Source organism: Borostomias antarcticus (assembly GCF_949987555.1).
Source record: "Borostomias antarcticus genome assembly, chromosome: 11".
NCBI lineage: Eukaryota > Metazoa > Chordata > Actinopteri > Stomiiformes > Stomiidae > Borostomias > Borostomias antarcticus.
The window spans coordinates 18,834,532-18,851,966 of record NC_140244.1 but is presented as its reverse complement, the minus strand read 5'-3'; the positions used below and the strand labels follow the sequence as shown (position 1 = coordinate 18,851,966).

The 17,435-nt window shown below is 42.7% G+C and overlaps 1 protein-coding gene across 2 annotated transcripts; it reads left to right on the top strand.

Annotated features, from left to right (window-relative positions):
* The first annotated feature begins 4,965 nt into the window (after positions 1 to 4,965).
* LOC311314749 (up-regulator of cell proliferation-like) lies at positions 4,966 to 16,141 on the top strand. Of its 2 annotated transcripts, XM_084445230.1 has the most exons (3): positions 4,966 to 5,116; positions 9,344 to 9,404; positions 9,509 to 16,141. In XM_084445230.1, exons 2-3 carry the CDS (start codon positions 9,395 to 9,397, stop codon positions 14,158 to 14,160), a joined length of 4,662 nt encoding a protein of 1,553 aa, XP_084301356.1. In that variant the 5' UTR covers positions 4,966 to 5,116; positions 9,344 to 9,394; the 3' UTR covers positions 14,161 to 16,141. The 2 variants fall into 2 exon arrangements, with proteins under 2 accessions (XP_084301356.1, XP_084301357.1); XM_084445231.1 differs by lacking the exon at positions 4,966 to 5,116 and having other exon boundaries at positions 9,174 to 9,404.
* Positions 16,142 to 17,435: the final 1,294 nt, after the last annotated feature.

The following is a 17,435-nucleotide window of genomic DNA, read 5'->3' as shown; positions in this document are numbered from 1 at the left end:
ACATGAACCTCAGGAAACGCTGAATCTCTTGAGTTTATTTTTGATCTGATGATCTCCACTGGTATGACGGTAAAATCTCTGCCTAATATCATGACATTTATATGAGATGTTTATCATTGTTTTGTACATTTATCATTGTGATTTTAAAGTTGGGCTTTTTTCCAGTACATGTGACTGAATATTTTGATTTTTTGAAAAGTGTTTATAGGTATGAATATTTATTAATATATGTGGAACAACTAAAAGAGAAAAGAAAAGGCAGACCTATTTCATTTGTTTGTTTAATGCAAACCTGCAAGGTGGGATTCTCTCTGCCTCTTACATATCACTAATGAAGGACTTGTGTTTGTTGGAAATAGCGCTTTTTCAGTGTTGCGTCAACTCTATGGTAAAAAAAAACTAAACAACCACACACATTGGTTTACCAACAGCAGCATTGCAAAGCTCTCTTCTTCTTCTGGGATGTCAGTAACTGAATAAAACAGTGCGATGAGCTATCAAACTGAAACTGGCCTTTGTGTTTTCTTTTGAAATGTTTTCCACACATGAAGATGTCCTGATGCTTGCCCATATTTGAGTGAGCGAACAGCACCATGACAGTTTATTGTCCTCAAGAGAGCAGCAGACACACTCAGAACAGCGGTTGTGGCTGGATGGGGTACAGCTACAGCCTGTGTAGAAAGCTAGTTCCCATAAGTGCAGAGACCCTAACCCCAACCATAACACAACCTTATACCTAAGCCTAACTTTAACCCTAAAACTAACCTTAATGCTAACCTTAACTTAACTCGCTGTACCCCATCTAGCGACGACCGAGACGAGCTACACTGATGGCAGTAAGCAGTAAACAGAACAGCCACTAGAGGGCACTAGACTGTTCTAACCAGCTGGTAAAACTGGGAACCTACTGGCAGATTGAACTGGCATTCCTGCTCGAGATGTAGGCTACAGGTATTGTTTCCAGTGTGTAGGCTAAGTTTCCCAGAAGCGTGGACTAGAGTAACATGACTTGGACTAGAGACCCACTTCGCAAATCTGACGAAGTGGATTAGACTTCGACTTGGAACACCAATGACTCGTGATTTAACGGGTAGCAGGTAGGTTACAAAGGCATATTACACGGCGTGTCCCCCTGCTTCTTTGTTTACTGTATAGTTAGCTCTTTGGTTTAAATCCCGGCAACAGTAGCCTATCTTAAATTACTGAAGAATTGCATTACACCACCTCATCCAATAGGCCCTTATCATCGCAGCCATTTTGACATGTCAAAGCAAGGTGAACATGTGTAGCCTAATTGATCAATTAATTAATTACAGTCCCGTTATATTTAGTGTGTCACAGCTGTAGGGCTACAAATCAGGAGGCTGTAGAACCATACTGTATCTAATCCTATAGTCTATATACAGTAGGCTCGGGAGGTAGAGCGGCGCTGGATGGGATAAATGCAGGAATTCTACCGGCGACCCCTTATTACATGCGTGTGTTGTGTGATGTGTCGCCGCTCACGTGTATATGCTACTTGTGTGTCACTTGCTGTGTCGTGAATTAAATAGCCTACCCCATAGAGGTCCTACATTATTAATCTCTAAGCGCCTGATCCTTAACAGGCTTGCCCCAGTCACTGAACCAGCCATCATCCCTCAACAGGCTGGATTCCGACCTGGCAAATCCACAACAAGTCAACTTCTGAATCTCACACAACATATTGAAGACGGGTTCCAGAAAGGACTGGTGACAGGAGCCGTCTTTGTTGATCTGTCTGCCGCGTATGACACTGTAAACCACCGCCTCCTCCTGAAAAAGATCCTGGAGAATACCAAAGACCTGGCACTCAAAGAACTCATTGGAGCACTTCTGAAAGATAGGCGCTTCTATGTTGTCCTTAACAACAAGCAAAGTCGCTGACGACGACAACGGAACGGATTGCCTCAAGGTAGTGTGCTGGCTCCACTACTATATAACATCTACACCAATGACCAGCCAATGGACCAGAACACTGAGCGGTTCATCTACGCTGACGACCTCTGTGTAACATCCCAAGAGAGTACGTTTGAAGCTGTAGAAGCGAATCTCACCTCAGCCCTAGATGAGCTACTCCTCTACTACGAGCGCAACCACCTACACGCAAACCCTGCAAAGACTCAAGTCTGCTCGTTCCATCTCAGGAACCGGGAAGCAGACAGACCCCTTAACATCACATGGTCTGGAACACCTCTTGAGCACTGCACCAACCCTGTCTACCTTGGTGTAACACTGAACCGCACCCTCTCCTACAAGGAACATGTCAAGAACACCAAACTGAAGGTTAACTCCCGAAATAACATCCTCCGGAAGCTGACCAACTCCAAATGGGGAGCCACAGCGCACACATTAAGATCTACTGCTCTGGCCCTGTGCTACTCCTCTGCAGAATATGCATGTCCTGTCTGGGAGAGATCAACCCATGCCAAGAAACTAGACCCAGCGTTGAATAACACCTGCCGCTTAATCACTGGCTGCTTGAAGCCCACCAACATAAACAACCTGCACCTCCTCACTGGAATTGCCCCCGCTGATGTGAGACGGGAAGTCACCAGCCGAGCAGAGATGACCAAGGCCACCAGTGATGAACGCCACCTCCTCTACGGACGCGTACCCCCGGCCCAACGGCTGAAGTCCAGGAGAAGCTTTCTCAGCCATGTCCAGCCCCTAACAACATCACGGGAAGAAACCAGACTCCAACTATGGACTAAAAGGCTTGAGGACGACCCCCCTCCCATTGAAATGGGTATCCCTCCCTCTGAAGCCCTCCCCCCAGGCTCAGAAGCACCATGGGTCCAGTGGAAGACGCTAAACCGCCTGAGAACAGGAACAGGGCGATCCAAAGCTGCCATGGCCAGATGGGGCTATGAAACTGGCCAAACCACCTGTGAATGTGGACAAGAGGAGCAGACAATGCAGCACTGCCTCGTCTGCCCTCTACTACCCAACCAGTGCAGCTCAAAGGACCTCGCAGTGTTCAATAAAAATGCAAAGGACTGTGTAAAGACATGGGAAACTGTCATATAACCAACCAGCTTCAAAGACACGAAAGAGAGAGAGATTCATCTCTAAACTAAAAATAAGGGGCTGGGCACCGTCACCGGGCGGCCCTTCAGTGGCCTTTTGTCTACATCCTATCCAATTCCTATGTCTACGGTAGGTCTACCAGTGTTGTGTTGGAGCTCTCTCTGGAGGGGAAAAGTCAGAATTGCAGGAATGATGAACGGTTGATGGTTGCACGCGCGTGGTCTGGATGGGAGCCGTCGATCTTCGGTGTCCACTGGAATGTCTGAAGATCTTTCACATCAGTTGCTCTTTTGCTGAACAGTAAACATAAAGACAGTCCAAAACGACTGTACCTCATTTTCTGGTTTACTGACTGCTGGCGCACGTCAAGGTACGTACTTGCAAACAGTGTTTCTAACTTGTTAACTTTGTTGCTAGCCTATATCTGGCGACTTTCCCCTCTTGGCGACTTAGTCAAAAGCGACCAGTGACAAATCTGGCACACGACCAACCTTCAACATTGAAATATAGTTGGATTAATGTCAGTCATCGTTTCAACCTTGAAACAACGTTGAAACAACATTGAATGATCAATGGTTAAAATACTTTACTTACTTTACTTGCTGTGGGGAGGCAGTTGCCAAGGGAACCCACCACGGCCCTTATGAGGCACAGTTGATGGAGAAGGAGGAGGCCATCGTGAGGGACCGCTGGGGGTGGTGGGTATGAGGGTGTGTGTGTGGTGTGTCTGTGAGTGAGTGTGTATGAGGGGGTGTTCTTTTTTTCTCCTTTCTCTCTCCTCTGTCGCTCTTCCTCACTCGAGCTGAGCCTGAGGAGCGTTCTTTTACATCTCTCTCCTCAATCTGAACTTGTACTGTGGTTGTTTCTGTTTTTACAGTCTGACCCGTGGATTTTTTTTCCTCTTTAGATGCTCCCTCTACCTTTCCTCTACCTTTCCTCCCAACTCCCACCACCACTGCTCATGTGCTGTGCTCTCCTACTGGCATTTTGAATTGGTTACTAGCACCACCTGTAGTTAACTCTTTCTGCTTGACATCTTTCCTCTCGAATTTCCAAAACATTGCTAGTTTTGTGAAGACTTCCCATTCACATTCATTAACAGCCAAGCAGAGCAGTAGTAAGGAGTGGGCTGGTTCATAGTCTGTAGACAGTAGTTTAAAAGATATGCATTTGAGATGGGAGTTATACAGCCAATGACATGTTAAATCTATAGTCTATAGGCGAGATATAGTTTTCTATGAAGTCAATCATTTTAATGTGCAGACACTTTAGATTGCAGTGCAGATTTTGATATAAAATATAACGCTAAGAAAAGTAATATCATGATTGTCAGGAGTAGAGAAGACAGACAGTCAACCTTTCCTGACTTCTATCTGTCTGGCTCTGTGCTCAGCGAATGTAGGCTAGTGACATCACATATCTGGGTCATCTCAAATGACCTGTCTGATGACAAGGACATCTTTAGGCAGCCTCGGAAGCTGTATGCTACTTATGGTGCATTCGTTTGTGGTCGGAGGTGGCAAGTCGCAAGTGGCAAAATACCTACCTCCGACCTGTGCATTCGAGCTATATACCATTATATCACAGTTACCTAGTTATATCTAGTGCATTCGAGCAACTGGGGGCTGAGAAACATATCCGAAATTGCGACGAGGAAGTGCGAGTTCATGCGGTGTTTTATTTAATAATTCCTAGTAGCAAGTCGCAATTTGCCACCTCTAAGTTATAAACGAATGCACCATTAAATGACTAAATTACTCAGCACAATACACTCTGCCTGACTTGCACTGAATGGATCAGCCAGGGTTGCATAATCCTGACTTCTTTTGAGTTTCTGATTGATTTTTAAGGCTACAGCTATCAGCTACACATACAAGTCTAAACGATGATGAAATCAGCCCACACATGATTAAATCGTTAAAATACTCAGCTAAACGGCAGTACAAAAGGTCACACTTGTAAGCTATAAAGGAGGAGGAAAGAGTTGCTCATTTGGACGAGAGGTGAGGTGACTGCCTCCGCACACGCAACTTCAACGCGCATTTTGAATGAGAGTTTCTTCTGCAAAGTAAGTTGCCAGTTGTTAAATTGTATGATGTTTGATAACTGTAGCCTAGGCTACTTTTCGCGTCGTGCCATTGACATATACATTACATTTTCGTCGCATGTTAACATATTTAGGCCTACACGTGATGTAGCGCCAATAGTGCAGCCACTGTGCGGTGCTCGGTGTCCGTGGCTGGGTCAGGATTAAAGGACAATGCTCGTTTTTGACAACCTGGACCTTATTTACGAAATATTATAAGACGTTTGACTCACCGAGATCACTTTGGTGTAGTTCGGAGGCATGTAGAAGAAATTTAAAAGCCAGCGCGAGCCAGTATATCCATGTAATGTCGGTGGTCGGGGCACTTAGAATGCAGTTTCTAAAAATCTATTTTGTCATGATCTTTAGAAACGTCTTTCGAAACGAAATAGCTTCCTCGCACAGCGCGCTGCTCGCACAGCGCGCAATCGTTGCTCCAGCACGCTGTGCGCATGCGTGCTGGAGCAAGTGAGGAAGCTATTTCGTTTCGAAAGACGTTTCTAAAGATCATATTACAGAGGCATGTGAAAAACCACCACAGGATTATGCTCTATGTAAGCACAACTAGCGATTCATGAAGACAGATTGATGAAAACAACCGTTTCGCGGCAGAAAATAGATTTTTAGAAACTGCATTCTAAGTGCCCCGACCACCGACATTACATGGATATACTGGCTCGCGCTGGATTTTAAATTTCTTCTACATGCCTCCGAACTACACCAAAGTGATCTCGGTGAGTCAAACGTCTTATAATATGTCGTAAATAAGGTCCAGGTTGTCAAAAACGAGCATTGTCCTTAAAAGGTATAATATGTAGTATGTGGATTATTTCCCCCATCTAGTGTCTAAAGATAAGAACTGCAACAACACAACGTATTGGTTGCCAAAATGCCAGAGAATGCACTGTTTCAGTCATACTGTGATAAGATTTTCACTCCGAGAGGAACATAATGTTACACTAATCAGTAATCACAATCAGGTATTTCAGAGTGCCATGTTATAAGTTATGTTAGGTGCTGTAGTGTGGAGACAACGTCTGGCTATGCAGATTCCAAGAAAGATAACGATAGCTAGCTAGATCACTCCACAACCCTACAACCGGGCCACTGTGTGTCACTCCCATGGGGGTTCAGAATCAATGATACTGGCTAGCTAGCTAGCTAGCAATAGCTACTTTTTCCATTGACCGGGAAAAAGAGTCTGCACACTGGAGCATATAGAAAATGGACTCCAAATAGTTTATTAAATTAAGGTTTCGATCATTGTGATCTTCATCAGAACTTCATTGTCAAGATCACAACGATCAAAACGTCTTTAGAAACTAAATAGCTTCCCCACTTGCTCCAGCACGCATGCGCACAGCGCGCAAACTGGCTATTCTCCGTCTGTAGGCTACACTCGCGGCTCGCATTCTCTACTCTACGATCGGCGTCCATCATATTCTAAGTCATCTTTTATATCCTCAAAATCTGATAAATATTCAGGCATATTGCACACAATATTCCAGGCACCAACAAGCCGATCGTAGAGTAGAGAATGTGAGCCGCGAGTGTAGCCTACAGACGTAACAGAGAATAGCCAGTCTGCGCGCTGTGTGCATGCGTGCTGGAGCAAGTGGGGAAGCTATTTCGTTTCTAAAGACGTTTCTAAAGAACATACATTTCACTAATCTCTGTTAACGCGCAAGTTAGCTAATATTAGCTAGCCAATATTACACTGGTTTAACACTCACCAAAACCCTGTAAAACTGATCTCGCATGCCAGCTCTTACAGAACTGGGTTTCCCAGAGGTATCGTAGCGCTACATTCATCGTAGCGCTACGGTGAACGCCGTAGCTTACCTGCCGCTACGATGCCTCTGGGAAACGCAGCCCTGACTTGCTCAACTTTCGCATTCCTGCGGCTCTCAACATAGCCAGACTAATAGTGATTTTCACCTCTTTTAATAACTTTAAAGGAGTAGTAAAGGGAAAATGCATGTTTAGCCATGTTTTAAGGTTACTTATGATCATATACAATGGTTCAGATCAAAACATTGACAAAACTAGCACCTTTGAGAAAGTCTGATAATTGCTCTACCACCGTTTTGGTCATACAGTGGATGTGGGTGGGCACCTTGAACAATCTTTCAAAAACATGTTAAACTCTCAATTTCAAAGACAAGAATCTCACCGAGGGGGTAATTGGTGTCCGTTGGTGTTCTGACATCAAATTCGCCGCAAAGTAAGAATTCTGTAGGGTTTTATTGATAATTTTTTGAAATCCATTGACTTGTATTGAAGCGACCATTGTAGATATGTAGATCAATCCGCAGAGGGGATTCAGGAAGCGGAACTACTTACGGTAGCTATTGTTATTGTTTATGTTGCTAGGCTACCTAGTTTGCGGACGTTTACACACGTATGTGCTGCGACTAAATAGTTCTATGATAAATATTTAAAAAAGCCTTTCCAGATGAACTAGAATCTTACTTTATGGCGAATTATATGTCAGAACGCCAACTAACACCTCAGTGAGTTTCTTGTCTTTGAAATTGAGTGTTTAACATGTTTTTTGAATGATTTTTCACGGTGCCCATCCACATCCATTGTATGACCAAAACGGTGGTAGAGCAATTATCAGACTTTCTCAAAAGTGCTAGTTTTGTCAACGTTTTGATCTGAACCATTGTATATGGTCATAAGTAACCTTAAAACAGGGCTAAACATGCCTTTTCCCTTTACTACTCCTTTAAACTCGTTGTGGAATAACTGCTTTACAGTATTATGACAAACTGTGACTTTCTTGACTTGCAAAATTGTTTTAAATTGACAAACATCATACGCATATGGTCATGGCACGATCCAAACAGGATCAAGAAATTATTTGTTTATTGCCATAGACTACCATATATATTTTACCGAATTAAAGGTGGGATAGGTAGTTTGCTTTTGGCTTTATTTGGTAAAATTGGCATAATATCCTTTCAGCTACCAGTAACAGAAGTGCTCTGAGAATAAACTTGGATCTCCATGTTTACCGCTGCCTCTGCCCCCTATTTTGGATTCAAAGAATGCACCGCGCCCGAATATATTGACCAATCAGGGTCTCTATCTCGCCACACCTACCAGTCATGTTTGGTGGGAGGGTCTACATCATGATTGACAGGAGGGAGGGGCGGGTTCTTTTGAAAAAGATGACCAATCGGAGGCCTTTTTGACATCAAACTACCTAGCCCACCTTTAAGGCCCCATGGGACGGCTCTTCCGGCTTCCGCTTAGGCTTGAATATAACCACCATATGCAACAAGCAGGCACAGATGAGAACACCTCAAAGCTTCAGACACAGTTTTGGTATGTTTCATAGTCACCCACCCATCCATCCATCCATCTACAGTTAGACCCGGAAATGTTTGGATAGTGACACAGTATTCAATGTTTTGGCCCTGTATGCTACCACAGTGGATTTCAAATGAAATTATTGAAATGCAATTGAAGAGCAAACTTTCAGCTTTAATTTGAAGGTATTTATATCAAAATTGTAGGAAGGGTTCAGGAACTGCAACCATTTCCATACATAGTCCCCCCATTTCAAGGGACCTAAAGTAATTGGACAATTGACTCAAAAGCTATTTTGTGAGCAGGTGTGGGCTATTCCACCATCAATTAAATAGATAAAAGGTCCAGGAGTTGCCTGGAGTTGATTTCAGGTATGACATTTTCATTTGGAAGTTGCTGTGAACCCACAACATGTTCGCCATTGTTGATGACGTGGAAATTATGTATTAGCCAAACAGATCCTATGAATGTCATATCTGGTCCTACCTTTGAATATAGAGCAGTGCACAAGAGGAAAAGGTCAGTTCTTGGGTGAATCTCTTTTTGTGTTCTTGCCAAGAGCAAACTAGAAATGGTGCTCGGAGACCGGTGCTCGGTCCTTGAATGCATTTTGTGGCTCTGTGCACGCTCACGTGCATGCGAGCAGGACATATTTGGTATTACTGCATGCATTACGTCGCAAGCTTTATGCAAGACCAACCCAGTGTCACATCGATATATGACGGCTTCATTGTTACAACTTGATGGTAACAAACTTGATAGTTCCTTATCTTAGGGGTGATAATAATCCACTGAGAATGGAAGTGTATATTTATGACTAAACAGAAGACCTGGGACTAGAGATCTTGTGTAATGTACTATTCTAACCTCTGCATTTCACCGTTTCATTAGAAAACAGAGACAAGTCTTCAAGGACCAGTGTCAGGAGCTGCTGAAGCCAAGATGTCCAAAGGTAGATGTCCAAGTAAAAAGTATATTACCTAGTAAAAAAAAGACAACTCAGCAAGCATTTAGCAATATACTAACAATCTAATCTGTAATCTTTTTAATTCACAGGACCCAGCCTCATGGAGCTGTTAGCCTTACTAGGACTGGAAAACCACAATGAAAACAAGCTTACATTAAGTACCGTCCTTGAGATAAATGCAAAGACTGTTTCAGATGAGCCACTTAACACCTTGGAGTCACTACCAGGGGCTTTCTTAAAGAGACTGATGATGGCAAATGTAAATGCCAGAGGTGTCAGGTGTGAATCCAGTGAACCTGAATTTTCCTGTTATGATATAGACAACTTAGAAACGGATGCTGATGACAACAATGCCATTAACCCAACAGATCTAATCACAGCACTATTTCTTTGCTCAGATGGTTTTTTGCACCAGGAGTTAGCCCTGAAAATGTCCGTCTGTCAGTTTGCTGTCCCTCTCCTGCTACCAAACTGTGACACAAAACAAACTACTCTGATGCTGTGGGCACTGAGGGAAATAGTGAAGAAGTTTAGACCCTCGTCTCAAGCTTCAAAGTCCCTCATTGAGGAGAGAGTTGTAAACTCTAATATCCCAATGGTGTCATTTGTCAGGCTAGGAGAGAGCAACTTGTCCAAGTCTCAGATTTTGAACAAGTTACTTAGCAACCCTCAACAGTACCATGACACATTTGTTCATCATGACATGGAGTGTGGCAATGCCCCACGGAGAATTTCCAATGGCTTAGTTGAGATGAGCTGGTACCTCCCATGTGGGAACAAAAACATAGACATGTTCAATATACCAGTGGCTGTGGCCAATCTTAGAGGAGACATCAGATCCTTTGACCAACAGTTCTCCTTTTTGTGTCAGATATCAGCAGCAGTTTACATTTTCTGTGATGATGTAGAGGCTGATCTTGATATTCTGAGGGACAAAAACACAAAAGCAGAGTTATTTCTAATTGTCAATTCTCAAGTAAAAACATTCAAAGATACAGTGAAAAAAATGACCACAGGTGGTTACATAAAAGCACAAAATGTCATTGTCAAGAAAAACAGGAATGATGCAGAGTTTGTAAAATCACTGCAGTCTCGTGTGGGTGGCAACGCAGAAAAAAGTCCCCTGACAATGGAAGGCATGGCTTGTGTAGCGCGGCAGTGTGGGATTCTGGTTGATGAGGACAATGAAGAGAGCCAGAAAGCAAAGGAGATGGCATATGCAATCACAAGCCACATAACCAACACCTTGGAATTCAAGGCCAAACAGCTACCTTTGCAAGGGAAAGCCTGGAAAGAACTCTCCCAATTGGAGAAAGAGCGATGTAGACTGCGAAAATCAGGGAATGAAAACATTGAAGTCTACAAGATTTCCCTGGAAAACAAGGAAAAAGAACTAAGAAATAGACAACAATCTTTTGACATGTCAGATGCAATGGTGAAATTCATTCTTGGAATGTCAAACCAAGGATTGCAGAGATCTTACTTCCTAAAATGGATGCGAATCAATTTGGATAACCTCTCACGGCAGAACCTATCACATCTGAGAGAGAAATATAAAGCTCTTTGCCAAAACTCTCCGGATGAAAAAAAAAGCATTGCAGATTTGGACCAGAAAATTTCAGAATGTTCTTTGGGACTTGAGCACTTCTTCCGTGAGTTGGGCCAGTTGTATGAATCTGCATGTTCCCTTCCTGAAAACAGCCCCCGAAGAAAACAGATGGAACATTTGCCTGGATTGTGTGCTCAGATGCTGTTGGATGGTTTCCCCATTGAGCTTGTGGACGGAGATGCATCAAACATTCCATTGAGGTGGATATCAGATGTTCTAACTCATCTTCATTATCTTGTAGACTCCAACAGCAAAATCAAGATTGTGACGGTTTTAGGGGTGCAAAGCACAGGAAAGTCCACTCTCCTCAACACCATGTTTGGGGTCCAGTTTGCTGTCAGCAGTGGGAGATGTACTCGAGGTGCCTTCATGCTTCTGATAAAGGCAGACAAGGACGTCAAAGAAGAGCTGAAGTGTGACTATATCATGGTCATTGACACAGAGGGACTGAAATCACCTGAACTGGCTCAACTGGATGACAGCTATGAACATGACAATGAACTGGCAACACTCGTTATAGGACTAAGTGATGTTACAATCATCAACATTGCCATGGAGAACTCCACAGAAATGAAGGACATCCTACAGATTGTGGTCCATGCCTTCATCAGGATGAAGGAAGTGGGGAAGAAGCCAATCTGCCATTTTGTGCACCAGAATGTGTCTGACATGTCTGCTCATGACAACAATATGAGAGACAGGAAGAAATTGTTGGAGCAGTTGGATGAAATGACCCTGGCAGCAGCCAAAATGGAGAGGAAGGAGAACATCACAAAGTTCACAGATGTGATGAAGTACGATCCAGACACAAGCAGTTGTTACATCCCTGGGCTCTGGCATGGAACTCCCCCGATGGCTCCAGTCAATGCTGGCTATAGTGAGGCTGTGTATCACTTCAAGAAGAGATTGATGCAAGATTTCATTAACTGCAGGAGGAACGATAATTTGACACAGTTTGTGCAGTGGACAAAGGATTTGTGGACATCTGTGAAGTTTGAGAAATTCATTTTCAGTTTCAGAAACAGCTTGGTTGCAGATGCCTATGCTACATTATGCAGTGAGTACAATGGTTGGGAGTGGTCATTCCAGAAGAAGATCTATGCCTGGATGACGACTGCTGAAAATAAAATCTCAAATTTTGGCACGGCAGATCCAAATTCACAACAGTTCATTGTAAATTTGCTAGAAGAATTAAACTGTGAAGCCTCTGCTGAACTGTCAAATGGAGAAAAGGAAATCCAAGAAAACCTGAAGAAATACTTTGAAAAGGAAGACGGACATGTCAATCTCGTCGAAAAATATAAGGAGGACTTTGTCAGCAGTGCAAAAACCCTGAGAAGAGTAACAGAGAATACAGTGCGAAACAAACTACAGGGGGCTGTTGAAATCAAAAAGGGAATGACTGAGGTGGACAACATCAAGAGGTCACAGGCAGATACAATTGAAAAGAAGGTGCTAGATTTGCTCAAAAACTGTAAACAGAAAGAATTATCAGATGAGGAGCTCAGACAAGAATTCGAAAGCATGTGGAAAACTACTTTGTCTGAAATACACTTCAAAGGACTCCCAAGGCAAGAGGTTGCTACAGCTGTATTCAACAACTTGAGAGCAAATTTAAATACAAGAGGGGGTGATGTCAATCGGTTGGTGCTTGAAAACAATTTGATGAATTGTGGTCAATGCCCTTTTATTGTGGAATCACTGGGTTATTGGGAGAGTACTAAAAGTGCTTTTAAGTACTGGGATAGTGACCATAACAGGAAAAAACTACAGGATTTCTGCGACAACATTATATCACAGTGTCAGGACTTCATCACACATAAGGTTAAAAGTGACGGAGATTACCATGCCACATACATCAGAGAGCTGCTTGAAATAATTGATGAAAAGCTGTCAAAAAGCAAAAAGAGACTCCCAGAAAAATGTGAGGTTTCACTGAAGCTACACATCTGTGGCATTGCAGCCAGACAGTTTCAGCAGAAGCATGATGATTTTATCACTCTCAATGACCCTCGAACATACCTGGAGCAGTCTAAGAGCAAGTACTCTGATGACTTCCTTGACTTGTTTCATGAACGAAACCAGTGTAAGAAGAAAGCTCAAGAATTCACACAACTGTGTTTGCAGCCAGCTGTACAGGACTATGTGACAAAACGGATTGGTCCTGAAATTGTTGAGATAATGAAGACAGGAAAAGGGTCAAAAAATTACAGCACACGAGGGTCTTTCCAGTTCTCCATTTTAGAAGAGCTCCTGACTAAATTTGACTATTATAAATACAAACAGTATATAAGGAACTATGAGTACTTTGTGCAAGGGTGGCTATTTGACAAAATTGTCATTACCCTGTCAAATGAACACAGCAGTCTAAGCAAACTGGAGAAAGAACAACTCTCAAATATAGTTAAAATGATCACTGATGCCGTGTCAAATAAAAAAGAAGCAAACGCTGAAAATGATATCAAGGCATTTATTCAAAGCTTTTGCAGTGAATTTCAGAAGGAACTTGTCATTCCCAAGGACGCTCTTGATTCCTTTATCAGACTTAATAATGCTAATGTGGCAGAGTTTGCTCGCTACCTTACAGAGTCTGTACAAGATATGCAGAAAACACTCTCAGCTGAGTATGACAAGGGTGGAAATATCAAAGACCGGCTCAGTTCTCTCCCATTCCAACCTCAGGTCAAACTGTTCACCAGTCTGTTTGGGTGTGGGAAACAATGTCCTTTCTGCAAGGTACCATGTGAAGCAGGTGGGGATTCACACTCCACACACTTTTCCTCCATTCACCGTCCAGACGGTCTCGCAGGCTGGAGAGACAGAGATACAAACAAGCTGACATTCTATATATGTTCCTCCTCTGTGATCAAGAGTAATCTAGTATTCATTAATAGCCTAACTGGAGAGGGTGGCCACCCCTACAATGATTACAAGAAATATTACCCTGACTGGGAAATCCAGGGAGATTCCAGCACAGAAGCTACAGTGTATTGGAAGTATGTAATGGCCCAATTCAATGAGAAGATTGCTGCAGAGGGTAATGCAAATCCTGCTAGTATTCCAGCTGAGTGGAATTCATTAAAAACAGAACATGCGATGACAAGCTTGAAACAGTCATTCAATATAATATAATCAGTGAAAGACTATCATTGTTTGCTAGTTAATATTAAACTGACCTTAATACGTTGTCTAGCAAAATACTCAGTTGTAGTTGTTAAAGTTGACCCACAATTAACTACTATTTTTGTTTTATCGTCTGAACACAGTATCTGTTTTTTGATGATTTGTCATTTTTCTCAAGTCTGCAATATTTAGTTTTGATAGTGTAGCCTAAAGAATCGGTTTTCCCTGGTTATTTTTGTTTCCAATTAGAGCAATCACATCCTGCTAATGCCATTTTCTTGACCTGTCACAATTTGGAACCAAGAAGAGACTGAATGGTTATTGACATGGACATTGAGATGATCCAGTGGCTATGAGGTGGGATAATGCCCCACTCCCCACAGAGCACGAGAGTCTAGGGGTAACAGTTCCATTTCAAATGATTCTTTTTTAATTTGTATCTGAATTTACTACATTGCAGTAGAATTGATGGCTGAGTGTGCTTGCATTACAGCTAGGCTATAGAATTTGTTTATTATTATTTGTATTCCTTCCAGAAAACTTGTATTACAGAAAAATACATTTTAAATGTTTCCTTAATCATATATGAATAATGATTCATGCCTGTTGATTATGTAATTTTTCTTATTTACATTTGGAGGTTTTCTGATACTTCACTGTATGATGTGCAGTTTTTGGAATTATCTGTAGCTGTTAATGTTTAGAATGTCAGTGATGATGATGATGATATTGATATTGATCTAATATGGCACCATGTGGCAACCTAGGAGTTGACTCATTATAGTCTTTCCACAGAAGACTGTAGAAGGCTAAATTGTAGTTGTTTTAAAAGTATTAATGGATTAACTCCTTTGTGTTGGTGATGTAATTTATGTTCTAACTTACTCAAAGATTTTTTTGACTTTTATTTTGTATTGTTTAGGAACTGATTCTGCTCTTGTTTCTGATGATAATGAATTTGATGATAATGATGATCGTATATGGAACTCAAGTGGCTTGACTTAAGAATTAGAGTCCTAATGAAGACTAGAAGCTTAAGTTGCAGTTGTGCTGTACTCATACAAATATATACTATACTTAGTTCTCAACAAGAAATAAGCTAGCGATTTGTCGATGGGGGGGCGTTTACCGCGGGCCAGCCCAGTTAGCCTGCCGGCCACTTAGCGGCCGGCGGCCGTTATCACCAGCGGCCTTTCTGTGATTCTCCAGAACCTACAGATGGCCAGCACGCCCCTGCAAGGCAGTGATCCCGGACAGGTACCCTTTGCCTACCTCAGAGGAGCTAACCACGCTCTTCTATGGCTCGACAGTGCTCACAAAGCTCGACCTACGCCAGCCGGGACCTCATGGCCTTCGTGATGCACAACGGGGTGTTTCGCTACACGCGGATGCCGTTTGGGTTAAGCTCTGCCCCTAGCTGCTTTCAGAAGGTGATGAGCCCATCCTGTCAGGCATCCCTTGGGTAGCAGTGTTCCTTGACGACATTGTGATCCACGCTCTGGACCTCGAGACACACAACAAGCGCTTCCAGGGGGTGGCCCAGGCTCTTCTGTAGAACAGCCTGAGGGATGCTCCGAACTGAATTTTTTGGGCCGATACCGATCACCGATTATTTTCCTCAGGATCGGCCGATACCGATACTGATTTATATTTAAAAAAACACACACAAAAAACGACTTCTCCTTTTAGAATGGTCTTACCCATATTATTGTATTGATATGATGACACTGTCTTTGCTTGCATAGATTTAGATTAAGGTTGCCCATTATTATCACTTATTATATAACGGGTGGGTTTGAGCAAGCTCTCTGATTGCACCACTTAACGTATTGCTACGCCGTTATTTTCTTGCATTGAGTCTGTGATTTCCATGCCAAAGTTTACACCGCAGCGCTTGATGTTTACAACTCGCAACAGCTGTTTCTATAACGTTACAAAATGTCTATGGCAAATGAGAGGTGAATTGGTAGATTTCTCTATGTTTAAGAAATCAAATAAATGGAATAATCTTTGAAAACTGTGTGCTTTGTTGCATTGATGTTTCAGCAGGCGATGTAGGCTACTGTAGCCTAATTACGGTCGGCAGACGTTGATGCGAGCCATTTCACAACCCATATTAAAATGTTTCGGTGGTAGTAGTAGGCTAACAAGTGGTGGAAACAGGCTATTTTTCTCTTGGCTACCTTAGGTGGATAAAGACTGAACTAGACGTGGCTACCTTAGGTGGATAAAGACTGAACTAGACGTGAAGTTTGATGAATTAAGTTATGTTATAACCGGCAGCACACCGGCAACTAGTGTTAACTAGGCCCATAGTAAGGAACGCAATCCCAAGCATGTTGCCAGGGAGAGAATGCTCGTAGAGTCGCTAAGGAACTACTTTCCGTTGAAGATGAAATCTAGCAGAAAGCTTAAGTTTGAGAGTAAATTAAAATTAAAATGATGTAATGATGTTGTTGATTATAATGGTGTGTGTTATATAATTGCAATAATACACTCAATGCTTGTTCTTTAACATCATTAATGGTACTCGAGGACAGCGTACAAACCTCGGCGTAAGCGCCTCGGTATTGCCGCAGCACTCTCGTACCATTAATGACGTTAAAGAACGGCATCTCGTGTATTATTGCTTCATTATACAACGGTATAGATCCGGTCCATTGTCTCTATTGGTCAGTTTGCATTCCAGCCCTGGTGATAACCACGATATCCCCACGCTAAAATGGAATGTTCGCACATCTTTTAATATCAATCCACTTTTTATTAGTAGCCATGGCAGTGTCCAGATCAATGTTTACAAAGATGTGCTGTAGCATATTGTCGTTGCCTGGCAACGTTCCCTTTTTCAGCGGAAGTATCCGCAAATGATTAACAAATAGTTCCATTAAAAATACATTTTAAAGTTCGTATTGTCTTTCTTTTTGAAATATTGCCGGATAAATGTGGCAACCGTTGTATAAAAGCATTATGGAACTCGAAGCCATGGGATGTCACGGATATCGCTACGGCTAGAGGGGTGTAACGGCACTCCACTGCGCATCGTGCCTAACCACTCCCGCTAGCCGCTAGCCACTACGGATAATGGGCCCCAGTTTGTCTCTGCCGACTTCTCCAGGTTCCTCAGGGGGAGAGGGATAAAGCACATCCGCACGGCATACTTCAATCCCCAGGCAAATGGAGGCATCGAGCAGCTCAATCAAAGCCTTAAGAACGGCATGCGAGCACACATGGCTCAGAGGTTTGTGTTCCAGACAGCACCCAACCAAACTCTAATGCACTACAGA